At 43.0% G+C, this 16,394-nt stretch overlaps 1 protein-coding gene across 3 annotated transcripts in view; it reads right to left on the bottom strand.

The window, feature by feature from the left end:
- ATP2C1 (ATPase secretory pathway Ca2+ transporting 1) overlaps nt 1-1,289 on the bottom strand; it is a 169,710-nt gene extending 168,421 nt beyond the window's left edge. Inside the window, exon 1 of one of the 3 annotated variants that reach the window (XM_059162586.1) lies at nt 807-1,289. In XM_059162586.1, the coding sequence (XP_059018569.1) occupies nt 807-914 (108 nt within the window). In that variant the 5' untranslated portion in view covers nt 915-1,289. The remainder of the gene's footprint in view (nt 1-806) is intronic. The other 2 variants (XM_059162585.1, XM_059162587.1) reach the window with 2 other exon arrangements.
- Between the last annotated feature and the right edge of the window lie 15,105 nt (nt 1,290-16,394).

The following is a 16,394-nucleotide window of genomic DNA, read 5'->3' as shown; positions in this document are numbered from 1 at the left end:
CCACCAGATTTAAGTAGATCACATACAGCTATTTCTTCTTACAGTTTGGTACAATTCAGAAATGCAGTTTTTAGAAATGTCTTTTCATAGATTGTAAGGGCTAGAATGAAGTACATTTCAAAACAATAAGATGAAAGCATGATTTTAAACAAGAAGTCATCAGGCATTTTAACCATTTTTTGGTAATGTTTATACTCCCACATGCTAGAGTTTACTACTAGAACCCATAACTTTTGATTGGCTAAAAAGGCTGAAAACTGCAGTGCCCTATACCCTGCCCTCCACTTAAAAAAATGACTAATTACTTCTGAACAATCGTCATAGCTCGTTAGTGGTATTTGAGACTATCATATTTATAGTCAACACAGTGTTTTTTGTTTTGCAAATCCTGTTGATATGAACATAGCCATAAAAACACAAGAAGACAAATTTATTTCTAGGGTCTAATATTTTCATTTGTCAAGATATTAATAGCTTTAAAATTGTATTTGCAGCCCTAGAAACCTTTCAAGGAGTCTACAATTTAACTCTGATAGAGTAGTTTGTTCTAGCTGTTCAGAAAAAGAGAAAACGCACAGTTTCATTATAAAACTGGAGCTTAATGTCAGGATCCAAATGTTCCAAGTTCAAATAAATCTTCACAAGCCTGCTTGCTTCTGTGATTGCTAATCTGACTAGCTGCAATCAGGAGCCGACCTGTGCCTATAAACATGTAAGACAGCAGAAGCTAAATCACTAAGTCACATGAAAGCAACACCCAAAAGCAGACACTGGTTAGCCTTAAAGATAATATAAATAAAATATACCTGCTCTTCAGCTTTTTGGTTTCTCAGCATCGATAGATATTTCCTAATTGCATGGAGAGGATATTTTTTGAAATAAGAGAATCGAGACTGAGGCAACAGATTATCCATGGTGAGGAAAGTAAGAAGGTTCTTGTCTGCCCCACCCTGTCAGCAACCATATGAAGTCGAGAAGCTTCACAATTCCTCAGATGTCTAAAATTTGCTTGTAGCTCGATCAGTTTCCTGCAAACAAAGCAAATGTTCTTGCTGCTTCCTCTTTTGGGTAGGGTCCTTGACGAAACCAGACAGCCAAGTTCGAGCACCCACCATCTAAGAGCATCCAGAAATGCAAAGCCCAAAGGGCAGAAGGAGCCGGGAGGAATTTAGGGGCTGGTCCACAGAATGCAAATTGCTTAGTGGTAGTGATGCGATTGTCCTATTTCTAGCAACAGCGTTCTGTTGCAAGCTATGTTAATATTAGCTAGCTGGTGACTTTCCACACCCACAGACTCTCGTGAGGTTTAATCTTAAATCTTCTGACAGCTTTTCTGGCTCTTAAAGAGGACATGACATGTGGGTTGGTTCTTTTTTTTTTTTTTTCTGTTTCCTTCTAGATTTTTTTTATCAGCATGAACACACACCGAGGGACATCCCTCGGCTATGACTCAGCTCAAAAGTGTTGATTCATTCAGTCTTGAGAAGCTTTGTTTGGGGGGATTTCTAAAAAAAATGAACAATTTGCTTCACTCTTCACTGTTATCAAGGAGTTCAGTGTCAGCACTTAAGAGGTTAGGTTTACACTGTCATGCATTATGCAACATGCCCAGTAACCAGATACTTTATGTTAATTGAACAATAGCTGCAAACAGATTCTGTTCTGAGTTAAAAGGCTTCTCTCCTTGAATCCTTATCTCAAATCCACAGGCTGAATCCAGAAACACTAAATTTCCCAGGCTTTATTCCAAATGTAAGGGAGGAAAAAAAAATGTTACACATTTACTTTCTAAGTATTGTACAAAGGATTCATGCTTTTAAAGAGAGAGCCGGGTAAGAGGTCTGTGGTCTCTCTCAGAGGATGTAAAATCGTAAAATTTGAAAGTTCAATATTTTCTTAATGCTCTGTAGAAGTCACAGGGTGTCTGAACGAAGTTTCCAAGTACGCTTTGCTATTTTGTTACCCTTTTTAACGTTGGAGTAGCTGTTTCATTTGATGGAAACATTTGGCCACTTTGGTGAGGAGCTGTCTTGTAGAGTCCAGGCCAGACATCACCCCCAAATCATGAGGCTTTCAAGTGGAAAGAGAGCTGGTCTGTTCCTGTTCAGAGACAGCACTGTTGGGGAGGGGGGGTGAGCAGAGCTGGGAACCCACGTCACAGCCTGAGCTGTCCCCCTGGACAGCCGCCCTACCACTCCTGGCCTGGCCCCTAGCCTTCAGGGAACACACTTGATGGGCCTCATGTGGGTCATGCTGCAGCAGCCCAGGCCATCTGTCAGGCTGGCCTCAGGCCCACTTACAAAGTGATCTTCCAGCTCACCAGGGGCAGGCTGGCAATTCCAAGAAGTCATTTACATAATTCTGCAGGGGCTGGTTCCCAGGAGGAGGAGGCTCTGCCCTCCTGCCCCTGCTTTAGGTGCAAGGGGGGCTGACTTTTCCAGTCTCCTCTGTATGCTGGAGACAGCCTACTCTAATGAGGGCCAGAGGCAAGCAGTGTGCTTGCAAATCACCAGAATGCTAAGGGCAGTGCTGTGCACTCCCTGCCAACTCACAGCCTGAGAAACAAGGAGCGCGGACACCCAGACACCCTGGCCCTGAAAAAGGGAGCCCTTGAAACTTCAGGAGGAGAAAAGGTGCCATTTATACACACCCTCGAGAAACCCACGCGCTGCCTTTTTCCCTTTTTTAAAAATATCTAAACCTTCAGAGATGCCTCTCTTCTCATGGGCAGAAGCTGGCAGACTTCCAAACACCCACAGCTCGGCTGTGATCAAAGCCTTTTCCCAATGGGATGAACACAAAGCAGACTTCATTTCAAATGGTTGTTTCATGATCACCTTCTCCTGGTTTAATGAAAAGAGATGGGGAAGCGGTGGGTGGGGGGAGAGAAAAGAAAACCCCCGCCGAAACTGTCCTGGCTGTATTTGATATAAAAAGAAAAACTGGTGAAACAGACGTAAATAAAATTGATGCCAAATATAAATCGTATCTAATATGTAATGGGCCTTATGGCCAGGCACGGTGCTAAATTCTCGATGTTATTCATGTAAGCCTCCAGGAGCATTCAATGGGAAAACTGAGGCTCAAAGAGGATGAACAACTTGCCAAGGTCACAAAGCTACAAAGCAGGGGAGAAGGGACTCCACCCAGGCAGACTGACACATGAGAATCTCGAGTCTCTGTTCCCAGTCAGAACAGGGTGCAGGCTCTTAGCCCACCTCCGAAACTGATTCCTGAGCGCCTCTACAGATGAATCTGACAAAGGAAGGCATGGAGTCACCTTGTTAACGAGAAATACAAATGTAGACTGCTAGGAATTTACAGACTAAGAATATTAGATTAGAGATCAGGTGCATCCTTGTGAAAAATCATAAAACTCCCTGTGCTGGATTCTGCATATATAAGGCTAGTACTCATTATTTACCTCATAAACCTTCCTTTCTGGATGATTCACATGCTCTTGAAAAGAGGTTGTACTCATAGATACAGATTTTCTGCCTCCTAAACTTTAAAGACTACCATAATCTCGGTTTCTGTTAGGCTACAATGGTTAATTTCTCTCCTTATTTATTTTTTTAAGTTTTGTTGTTGTTGTTGTTGTTTTTGGTGAGAGTGCGTGCCTATGCACACAAGTGGATGGGGGGGGCAGAGGAAGAAGCTCCCTCACTGAGCCCAATGCAGGACTCGATTCCAGGACCCTGGGATCACAACCTGAGCCTAAGGCAGACACTCAACCAACTGAGCCACCCAGGTACCAAATTTTGCTTACTATTTAATACAGATATGATGTGGGAGAGTCATAGCCCCATTGTATTCACACAGTATGGACATGTCTACCATCTCAGCCTGGAGGAGTGATGGTTTGATTGCCTCTGTGACTCAGTTGCCTTGGGAAATGGAGGTTGACCCGTGATGAGATGGCTACAGTGTACATCCGCAAGGACTGAAAGAACTCAGAGGATATGCCTGGCGGTGAGATGTTTATTCTAAACCCCTGCAAAGTAGTACAACATGGAGTGGAAGCAATTACCTGTTATTTGTACAACTCACTGCCTGCCACCCTTTGTCCTCTATTTGATAGAAAAATAACCAGCAGAAACCACAATTCCAGGAAAGCCCTGAATCCAGGATACAGTTCTACTATGAAAGGATGTGCGTGTGTTCTCTTTGGTTTCTAAGAATTACCTGCACTTTCACAAATAGCTTAAAATAAATCCCAGCTTCTTCACTTGAAGAGCAGTACACAGAGGCAAAATTAAAGTCAGAAGAAATAGTGACAAGGGAATGAAGACAAAGGTATTTTACAGTTTACTCCCTTTCAAACGTGGGAGGAGATGGGATGACAATGAGGGTCTGTGAGGCCGTCTAACACTGCCGTCTAACACTGCGCACTGCACACGGCAGATATTACGTTAACAAATGCCAGTACCTTAGCTCTTAAAGGGAAAGACAAGGAGAAAAGAATGGGATCCATTTAACATTGCAAGTGTTAGAATCAGGATGAGAAGAAGGAAAACCAGAAAGCTTGTCTCCAGGACACCTCTGAGTTTGATGGGGTTTCCAAAGTGTACCAGAACAAACACTAAAACCCCACTAATTCCCCTCTCTTTCTCCTTTCAATCAGTACTGAGAGTTTCTATCAGGAAAATGACTCCATTTTCTAGAAAGTAATCCAGTCCAGAGATAAAATGAAGGGCAAGCAGTGAGAATGATGGAGAAGCAGCTAGCCCAGAAAACAGAAACCATTTTTTATTAGGAATTCCACTGAGAAATCACTCTCATCCCACTAGGTCTGTGGATATTGGCTCAGTTTCTTGCTCCCCCAAGGACAGCTCTAAATGAAATCAGGAGAGGAGAAAGGAAGGCATTTACCACGGCTCCTCAGAGCAAGAATAGGCAGCCACCAACATTCTATCTTTCACATGATGAAGTCTTCTGTGCTTCTTGATGTGGTGACATTTTCTTGGTGCTCCCACCATACAGGGAGTAATTATCTTACACCTGCAGATGGCAGATTTTTACTTTCCCCAAATCCACATTCAAATCCACCCCACACCCCCTAACCCGTGTTCCTGTTACAGCCACAATTCAACAATTTCAGTGTTACTAATTGCTTATGCCTTTTGCTTTCCAGCTTCAAGTATTGATTTCTTGAACTTTATAATACCTCTGCACTCCTGGGATGCTTGTCTTCCACTTAGGGAGAAAATGTTTTTCTGAGTAGGTTAAAACAAACTTGAACATGCATCAGGATCGCCTGGAGGTCTTGTTAAAGCACGGCTCACTAGCCCCACCTTCATGGTTTCTGATTCAGTAGGTTGGAAGTGAAGAGGGAGTTTTTGCATTTTTGTCAACTTCCTGGGTGATGCTGATGCTGATGGTCCAGGAACCATGGGTTTGGGTGCCATCAGGTAAGACACCACGGGGCTGTGGAGCGATTTGTCAGGTGGAGGTTGGAGGATAGAGACCCTGTTTGCTGCAGCATTTTGAGAGTGCCCAGCAGAACCACATTTTAAAATGTATTTCCCTGGCAGTGGTGGGCTCTTCCCCAGCTCCTTTCTTCTGTGGCCACACTTCCATGAGGGAGCTCCTGCAGTTATCAGGCTTCAGATGCACCTCCCGCCAAGTTCTGTCTTCTCAGGGATATCTTTTTTTTTTTTTAAGATTTTATCTATTTATTTGATAGACAGAGAGCACAAGTAGGCACAGAGGTAGGCAGAGAGGGCGGGGGAAGCATGCTCCCTGCCGAGCAGATGTGGGGCTCAATCCCAGGATCCTGAGATCATGACCTGAGCCGGAGGCAGATGCTTTAACCCACTGGCCACCCAGGCACCCCCTCAGCTTGTTCTCAAACTCTTGACATCAGCTTGTTCTCAAACTCTCTCCCAGTTCCTTCTACCATGCTGAAGCAGCACTATCAGTCAGCTTAGCTCAGGGAGACAACCCTTTCTTTAAGCTCAGCGCCAGAAACCACAGCCAGCTGTACCCAACACTCCCTCGCTCCCTTTTCCGCCACTAACACCTCGTCCCATTCCACAAGGGGAAGGAGGAATCTCGGGCTCGGAACAGGCAGCCCTCTCATATCAAGAATCTCCAGTGTCATGGTTTTCCACAAATCCCTCCCGGAGCATAATCTATTCATCTACTGCAGTTTGGCCAGGAGCCTCCACTAACTGTCTCCTTTCATCCAGTCTTGAGTTTCCTGCAGGCTGGTCCTTTATAGAAACAGAACATCCCCAGCAAGCTTGCTGTTCTTGGTGGGCCCAGAGGTGGGTCTTTGGGGCTGTGTCACCTTCTCCTCAGGATCATCACCTCCTTCCACCTTCCGCTTAACAGTCATGCTTCGCTCTTTCTGAGAGGAGTAGCACGAACCCAGAAAGAGAAGACAGAGGTATTTCCTCCTAACATCGGGAGAGCAGTGGTTCAATATTCCTGGGGGGGAATATTCAAATTCATGGTTGTGCTACCTATGATTCTCTATGACAACTAAAAATAAGGTTTTAGCAATAAGGAACATACTTTTTTTTCCCCCTCCAAGGTAAAGGAGCTTTGGCTAACTAAGAGAATGGAGGGTGGGTGGGCATGTTAGTATGTCCCCTTCTAATGCTTAGTTGGAAAGGTGAGGTGTAATTGAAAGCACACATCCCCCTTGGTGGGGGATGGCTCTTGGGATCAAGAAGTGATCTGCTTTCCCTTTCCTATTTCTCTGACTCCATTGTGTAGGTGGAAGTTCAGTGGCCAGAGGGCCTGATGCCTCAGATAATCCTTAAATACTTTTCTTGAGTTCTAGTGGAGAGACCCAGACCAGTGATTATATGTAACTCACTCAGTTTTCACTGCCACCTCCTGTGAAAACTTCCACTGAGAATGAGGGGGCAGGAGTCTGATGGGGGGGGGGTGGCGGCTCGTGTTATCTAAAAGAAAGATAATGTGCATGCAATTTGGAGTAGAGAAATTGTTTATCACAGTGATGCTTCAAGTCACAGCACTGAATTTTTTATCTATGAAAGGTAATTATCCAACATGAAAACAATATATGTCTCCCATCAGTTGGATCACTAGAGAGCGTTAATACTGGTGCAACCCAGACTATACATAGGTACAATAACCTGAGTAATCATTACCAGAATGTAAATTTGTCTTTCATTAAATCTTAGGTATCAAAATCAGAGGCATATGGGATTACTCACTTATTTATTTTTGCAAGACTGGTTAGATGTTTTTTTGAGCCGTTCTGTTCCTATGGCCCCCAGACCAGCAGCATGCGCATTACTGAATCCTGGGAATCTTGTTAGGAATGCAGAATCTCAGGCCCCACCTTGGATCTCTTAAATTATAATCTGTATTTTGACCAGATCCCTAAATGATTCATATGCACATGGAAGTTTGAAACCCACTGCCTGGGGATGAACACAGAGCTCCTATGCACTCCTATTGTACCCCACACATAACTCGACCCTACCCCCTAATTCTACAAGAGTGCCTGTTTCTTGTCTGTAGCTCCTTCCTTACTGACCTTCTTAAGGGCAGTGACTCTATCTTGTCCCTTGTTACACCAGTGGCTCAGGAGATATTGGTGTAATGAATGAATGAATGATGGGTTATACGTTGTAGTGTAGCAGCTGGGTATCAACTCCCTTGAGTTTTTCCAGATCTTGTGGGCCTCTGGATCCAGGCTGGTTATACCAACAGTAACAGCTCAAATTTCACTGGTTCGTATCTTCATCTGTCCATGTAGGATATCCTGCTGCTGCAAAATGCTACCCAAGTATTTCTGGGAGCTTTCAGATGTACTTCTCACATAGTCTCATGCAAATCCTGGCCAGCTGCCATAGCGTTCCCTTCCTTGTTCCTGTTCTGGCTCCTTACCTGTCACTGGTGTAGCCACTGGTATGTCCGTGTATTCCCACAATGAAGCCCTGAGGTTCTTGAGGGCCAAAGCATGTTCCAGACCTCTCCTCATTTAACCCACTACTCTTTGTTTCTCCACAACTCGGTCCTGAGCTGTCCTGCCAGGTGCACTCCCATTCAGACATTCTTGGGAGACTCTTCAGTAGCAACCAGGATCCCCTTTCAGTCCTGCCCTGCCGGTCTTTTTTTAGCACAAGTCAGAGCCCTTCCTGTGCGTTCCTCACCTCACCAACTGCGCTTCTGGGCAGGACCCCTTTTACAATGATCCTGGGTCGTTAGAATGAAATACCTTAGACCTGCCACCAAAGGAAAACAAGACTTCGTTTTCATTTTTTTCACTAGATCTAGTGCTCAACCTTGTTGCCATGGATCCCTCCTCCTTTTCTCAGGTATAGTCCCACCAACCACTCCCAGTATTTCCATAAAGTAAGGGACACACACTGCACTCTTCTCCTATGATGGGGTGTGGGAAGGTCAGTGCAGAGTCTCTCCAAAGAAACACTTCTCTTAACATCATTGCTCTGTTTTTTGCTTGGTTGGGGTGTTTTGTTTTGTTTGGGGGGGGGGTTGGTTTGTTTTAAAGATTTTTATTTATTTCTTTGACAGAGATCACAAATAGGCAGAGAGGCAGGCAGAAAGAGGAGAGGAAAGCAGGCTCCCTGCTGAGCAGAGAGCCCGACCCTAGGACCCTGAGATCATGACCTGAGCTGAAGGCAGAGACTTTACTCCACTGAGCCACCCAGGTGCCCCTGTTTTTTTGTTTTTTAAAGCTGATTAAGACTCTCTCCTTGACCAAACTGGAGTCAGGTTTTCCTAGTCTTCTCTTCGACTATGTCCCAACTTTGCGTGCTTAGTCCAGTTTGAGAAGAATCCTGTTGGGTTAGTTTAGCATAACACTCTCTCCCTTGGAATCATATCACCCTTGCCTTCAACAAGAATCGCCTAGCCTATAATGACCCATTTATAATGAAATCTAATCCATTTCTACTTGACTTCAAGTCCCAAACTCTTTTTTTTTTTAATATTTCATTTATTTATTTGACAGAGAGAGAGATCACAAGTAGGCAGAGAGGCAGGCAGCTAGAGGGGGAAGCAGGCTCTCCACTAAGCAGAGAGTCCAATGGGGGGCTCGATTCCAGGACCCTAGGACCATGACCTGAGCTGAAGGCAGAAGCTTAACCCAGTGAGCCACCCAGGGGCCCCCAAGTCCCAAACTCTTAACCATTATACAGACTACCTCCCCAGCTTTGTGATATCCCTAAGCATGATGCCTGGTGCATAATAGGTACCTAATACATGTGCTTATGAAATAAACAAGCTGAAAGACACACGAATCAGCTTTTACATTGTCATCATTTCTATTTACAGCCCTGTGACCAGTGAGCTATTTTAGATCTGGATCAATTATGGGTGAAGTAACAGATATGTGGTTAGGGTCTTCTCTATCCCCGTGACAGATAGAGCCTGGACTTCCAAATAATGACAGTTACCCGTTCCTTCCTGCGTGCTCCTGGTCTTGAACACAGTTCCTGGGCTTGGACCCAGCTCCATGGCAGCTATTTACGTGATGCTACCATTTCCCAGAGTGTCAAGCCAATGCTATAAAAAGTTTTCATTTAAAGATAAAAAATAAGACAACTTTTGTGAAAGAGAATTCACACATAGACAATTAACAAATGCTAATTCCCCATCATCCCCCATCATCACTGGAGAATGTTTGCCCTGATTTACCTGTGAGCAGTATAATGTGTAACAACGTATGTGATTTGTTTGGTATCTTAGTCTGCTCTGGCTGCTGTAGTAAACTACCATGGACTGGGGGGTAGAAACAACAAACATTTATTTTCTCATGGTTCTGGAGGCTGGGATGTTCAAGATGGAAGTGCCAACGAAGTTGGTTTGTGGTAAGGATTCTCTTCCTGACTTGTAGAAAACCACCTCTCAGTATGTCCTCACACAATCTTCCTTTGCTGGGTATGCACAAAGACAAAAAGAGAGAGAAAGAGAGATGAGAGAGTGCTCTAGTGTCTCTCTTTAAAAGGACAATAATTCCACTGGGTTAGGGTCCCACCTTTATTACTTCACTGAACCTTAATTACTTGGAGACCTGTCTTGAGGTTAGGGATTCAACATATGAGAGGTTTTTTTTTTTTTTGGGTGGGGGTTAAATATTTATTCTATAACAATGGGTCAAGTTAACTTAGGATGAAACAGTGGGTTAAGGCCCTTGAGGATTTTCGCACATTGCTGCGCTCCGTAAGAATGACTTGAGGGGCGTCTGGGTGGCTCAATGGCTTAAACATCTGCCATGGGCTCTGGTCATGATCCTAGGGTTCTGAGATAGAGCTCTACGTGGGGTTTCCTGCTTAACTGGGAACCTGCTTCTCCCTCTCCCTCTGCCCTTTCCTCCCTACTTGTGTTCCATCTCTCTCTCTCTCAAATAAATAAAATCTTTAAAAAATAAAAATGACTAGACTAATACTTGTTTTTACCTAAATTGTTTTCTCTTTCTCCTACATGAGTATCCATGTCTCTATAACATTTTGAACAATATTGCCAACTTGGAATTTATTGAGATATGCTTGAGCTTCCTGGATGAAAGATCTCTATTATTTAATGGTGTAAAACATTTCATCAAAATGAAGAAAGTCTCTATTATTTTCTAACTTCAGCATTAAAGTATAACTCTCACCCTAATTTACCATTGCTTTTTTAAAAATTGTTTTTATTTCCTTGAACTATCTCCAACCATTTCTTTCCTTCCGTGATATGAGTCTTTGGACACTTACATATAATTCTACCTCCCCAGAGGCCTTTGTTTACAGCTACAAACTCTTTATTGCTTCAGAATTCCTTTCAGCTCCATATGATTGCTCTTGCTCCAAGGTCCTCTAGACCTGACATCCTCTGATTCCAAGAGGCTCCATGAGGAAAGCATATTTTAAAATCTCCGGCTTGTCAAGCTCAAAAAGCATATACGGTTGAAGAGGCGGGTAGAGTAACAGAAACGATGTTGTTGCTGTTGTCACACGGAATTGTTAAGAGTAGCTCCGAGTGACAGCATGGGTTGATTCTCCTTTCTTTGTGGAACTGTAAATCTGTAAACAAGTCATTTTTCCAAGAGCTTGTCAAGTTTTTCCTTCCCAAGATTTTTCTCTCAAGTGTTTTGGTGGCTCTCTACCAGGGATATCTTATGTTAAAAAAAAAAAAGACCCTCCCACTGCCCCCCCCCCCCCCACAGCAGGTGCCCAACTCTCAGCTCCCATCTGCATTGTATTTTACACTTTGGTCTTTTTTAGGAGCTAACTAGCCTTTGTTTCTCAGAGGCTGGCCTGTAACAGGTGCTTTCACTTGGCGGCTTAATGTTGCCAGAGCTGCGGAGCTCCCTCCCCTCCGGGGCTGGGTTTCTTGCCATTGGTGGAGGAGAGTCTAATTGCTGAGATCACCATTTGGAATTCAGTAGACATCAGACCGGCTAAAACATCTGAGTGAGGAGTTTCATTCTGCTCATTTTAAACATGTAAGAGCTCAAGTGCACATTTGAAAAGAATTTTATAGGTTATAGGACAACAGTGTTTTAATCTTGTCCTACTAACTTAGGCTCTCCCTCTCTCCTCTGAAATGCAGAGTTCACTTAGTCCCCCAAAGAGGAGATGTCACCTGTGACTGAAATCATGTTCTGCTTTCCCTGCTGGAAGTGCAGATAGCTCCGGGGGTTAACGAAGCAAGGTTTCACACAGCCATTCCTCGGGACCAAATTTTGATCAGAGCCGCAAGAAGAGCAGAGTGTTCCAGGTATTAAGCACCTGTCCCTCAGCTCTACTGAGTTCTCTACTCAGTGATGCTGGGATTCCACAGACCACAGTCCCCTTTGCCAGCTCTTCCCTACTGAGCTTTGCTCTTTCCTACTGATGGAGGGCGACTGCGAGTTTGAAGGACTACGAAGGGACTTGCTCCTTTCCATTTCACTTCTGCCTGCTCTTGAGACTCACATAGGCAACACTTCTTCACTCTGGCAGCAGCCCTTTGACGGCAGCAGTCCTCTCTGATAGCTAGAGATGGTAATAGAGGTGGAAAAGCTTACAGTCTCTCCAACACTCTCAGAACCTGCCCCGTTGCCCACCTCACACATACCAGCACACCCAGTGCCATCTTCTCAGGTCTGGACACAGGAGTACCAGCTGACCCATGCCCCAGCTGGCCAGTGCCCCTCTCTTCAGAAGTCTGGGTTCTATTTAGCCTCCTTCTCAACTTTGAGCTAAAAATGTTTGGTGAACCCAGACTTTAGGCACTGGCAGGCTTTGGATTGAAATTCAGGTCATTTTATTTTTATTCTTTTTAATACTTTATTTATTAATTTGAGAGAGAGAGCCACAGAAAAAGCATGAGTGGAGGGGAGGGGCAGAGGAAGAAGCAGACTAACCACTAAGCACAGAGCCCAATGTGGGGCTTGATCCCAAGACCCTGGGGTCATGACCTGAGCCAAAGACAGACTCAACCCTCTGAGCCACTCAGGTGTCCCCCAAATTCAGGTCATTTTATTGAATGTGAAAGGTAAGGATGTCCCAAGAAGGCTGGAAGACTTGGGGACATTCACATAATGGGTTATTGACTCCTAAAGCTATATCTGTGGCCCAGACATCTTCCCCAGGTTTAAATGGAGAGCCCATATATACCTCATGCTTGGGAATGTCTAAAATTAAATCTTTGTCTTCCCCCTGGACTCAATGAATTCTGACACCATCTGCCAGTTGCCAGCAAGAGCATTTTTAAGGTTCAGAAACAGTCTTCAAGTATTGCCAATTTTACTTCCTGAATGTCTCCTACTTTCCCTACCTCGCAGCCCTAGTTCAGGTCACTGGATTCCTGCAAAACCCTCCTAAATTGTCTCTGCCTCCCAGCTATTTCCCCTCTAATCTAATCTTCTTAGATATGGCTTTGAAAAGTTCTGAGAAGAGCATAAAGACTGGTAATTTCCAGAATGAGGTCCCAGATCTGTCCCATGACTCAGACTCTTCTACCACTCCAAATCATTTTTATCACTGTTAAGAACAACTTGATGATGTGTCATGATGTTTTCTCATGTTTCTTGTGCTTTTTGTTCACTTTGATATGTGGGTATATAATTTTCATAGTTTGGAAATTTTTTGTCCATCATTTCTTCAAACACTTCTTCTCCCTCTCTCCCTTTCACAGACTCCAATAACATATATCTTAGGCCACTTGAGTTGTCCCACAGTGTATTGATTCCCTTTTTCTGTTTTTTCTCTGTGTTTCACTTTGTATACCTCCTATTGCTATGTCTTCAATTCACTAATCTTTTCTTTTGCCATGTCTAGTTTGTCACTAATTTTATCCAGTGTATTTTTCACCTCAGTCATTAGTTTTTGTCTCTAGAAATTCTACTTGGATCTTTTATTATATTTTTATGTTTTCCATGTCTCTATTTAATAATTCGACCATATGGAATACAGTTATAATGACTGTATTAATGTGTTCATCTTCCAATTCTTTTTTTTTTTTTCAAGATTTTATTTACTTGACAGAGAGGGAGACAGCAAGAGCAGGAACACAAGCAGGGGAAGTGGAAGAGGGAGAAACAGGCTTTCCACTGAGCAGGAAGTCTGATGTGGGGCTTGATCCCAGGACCCTGGGATCTTGACCAGAGTTGAAGGCAGACACTTAACAACTGAGCCACCCAGGCACCTCTCATCTTCTAATTCTACATCTGTGTCAGTTCTGAGTTAATTTCAGTTAATTAGTTATTCACCTTATGAGTTATGTTTCTCTACTTCTTTGCCTGGTAATCTTTGAATGCCAGATATAAAATTTACCTTGTTAGATGCTGGATATTTTTATAGCCCCATAAATATTTTTGAGCTTTATTCTGTAATGTTAAGTTAGTTGGATCGTTTGAACTTTGAGGGCCTTGATTTTATGATTTAGCCATTTTTAACCAGAGCTAATTATTTTCTGCTACTTAGGCAAGATCTTACTGACTTTTCTACCTGTTGCCCTGTGATTTAGGAGTTTTCCTGTCTAGTCTGTGAACATGTACTATGAGCCCTGTGTGAGCACCAGGTAGTGTTCTCTAATCCTTTTAGATGTTCTTTCCTCAGCCTCAGGTATTTTGCAGATCCTGCATGGGCAGATCAACCCTTGGCTGAATGCTCAAGGAAGAGCTCAAAGATATCTCAGGTCTATCTGGGGTCCATACATCTCATGGAACATTTGTGAAAACACAGATCAAGTGTTCTCATATATATAAAGCTTCAAACTTAGTGCCTGACACATGTTTGGAGCTCAATAAACATTTTTGATCTTGGCTTAAATCTCTTCTCTTTAGTGGACTTTTCTCATTCTTTTGACTCTCCAGTATCTGTAATTTATTCTAATGAGGCTGAGCTTTTCCCCCCAACATAGGCACTGCAAAATGCCAAACTCATTTTTTCTCACGTCCTCTCTGTTAGGATGAAGGCCCATGACCTAGCCCTAGTTCATGACCATGACCGATACCACACTTTTTTCTGTACTTTAAAGAGGCAGGTCCAGGGAAGAAGAAGAGACCACACTGAGTTCCTTCGAGGGATAGGAAGCAGCAGCAGCAGCAGTAAGAGCAGTCACATCCATTCTTCAGGGACAACATTCCTAGTGGCGTTGATAACGATGGCCTAGCAGATGGCCATCTGGTATCTAACAATATAGCAGTGGGGTTTTTGCTAGACCTGTTCCATGGTGAGATTTTGGGCTTTTTTCCAGTTGCGTAGTCTGCCAGCCTGATTGTCTAGTTTTTCTAGAGATGCTGCATGCCATCCAACATCCTGTAGCATTTCTACTATTAAAGTATAGTATACATGTGTATGATTATAATTTATATTCATATATAAGTATATGTGTGTGTTTATATATCACAGAGGTGATGATTTTTCATAAACTGAGTTTTCATCAACTGATGTAACTGGTACCCAGATCAAGAAACAGAATATTACCAGTGTCCTAGAAGCCCCCTGATTCATCCTCCAAGCTCCTACTCTCTGCCATCCGAGACAACCATGCCTCCTAACATAATGAATTATTATGTTTATTTTTTCTTTTTCACTTAATACAAGTCAACGTATTCTCTTGTGTACGTCCAACATTATGTTTGTGAGATTCATCCTTATTGTTTGGTATAGTTGTAGCTTGCTCTTATTGGAATAGTAAAGCACTGCATTTTATAAATACTCTATAATATATTTATCCACTTGTATCGGGGGTCTCCAAGACCACCCTCAGGTTCAGGCTTTGCTAGAAAGACTCATAGAACTCAAAAGGTGTCAAACCTACAGTTAAGGTTTGTAACAGTGACATCTTATTGAAATCAGCAAAGGGGAAAAGTATAGAGGGCTGAGTCCAGAGGAACCCAGCCTCAAAATTCTAGTTGTTCTCTCCCGGTGGAGTCATATGGACAGCATTTAATTTTGCCGCAACTATGTATGGCAAGGTGTTGTCAATCAGGGAAACTCATCCAACCCTTGATGTTCAGAGTTCATTATTGCTGTTTGAGGCCAGTCATGAAGGCATGCAGTGTCCCCATTGCTGACCTTAGCTACTCAGGGTCAGCCCTGACACAGGTCAAAACTCATGCATTATGGTTTAAAGACTCAAGCATACAATAATAGGCATTCACATAAATCACATGGCTAGTTTAAACTAATTGGCACAGCCCACAGCCTTAGCATATAAAGTCACTCTTTTTAGACAGGATATTGCAAAAGCTCAGACATCTTCTCCCAGGAGCTCAGCCAAAGGCTAGTCCTGAAAACTTGGGAATGTACAGCAGTTGAGTAGCCCAGGCTTGTAAAGTTAGCCTTTTCTGCACACCATCACACTGTTGAAGGGCATTTACACAGTTTGCATTATTAATATGAGAAGTGCTGCTATGAACATTGTTTTATCTGTTTTTGGTGAAGATTTGGGTGCATTTCTATTGGGTGGTTACTTAGGAGTGGAAATGACAGGTCATAGGATATGCATTTGTTCAGTTTTTGTAGACACTGCCAAAATGTTTTCCAAAGTGACTATACAAATTTATATTCCCATATCAGTGTACAGAAATTTTCAATATCCTTTTTAAAAAAATTATTGAGGTATAACTGACATACAATAAAATGCATATTATATAATTTGATTAATGTTGGCATATGTGGATACCCATAAAACCAGAACCATAAGCAAGATAGTGAACCTATTATTCTCCCCTAAAATTTCCTTATATTTCCAATATTCTCATAATGAATTTGTTTTCCCTCGAAATCAGCTAGAGTGCATTTCTGCTGTTCTCATCTGAGACTTCCTAACTGATATAATCCCACCTTGATTTATCTTGTATTTGTGCCCAGCTTGGTCTTCTGCATTTCTTTTCTCTTCAACTGATTCCTGCTCAGCATCTACGATGTGTGCTAGACTCTGTTCTTTGCCTATCTTAGTCAGTTTGGCAGCAC

This window comes from Mustela lutreola, chromosome 2 (assembly GCF_030435805.1).
Source record: "Mustela lutreola isolate mMusLut2 chromosome 2, mMusLut2.pri, whole genome shotgun sequence".
Lineage (NCBI taxonomy): Eukaryota > Metazoa > Chordata > Mammalia > Carnivora > Mustelidae > Mustela > Mustela lutreola.
The sequence above is the reverse complement of the archived record's forward strand: the minus strand, read 5'-3'. Positions and strand labels throughout refer to the sequence as shown.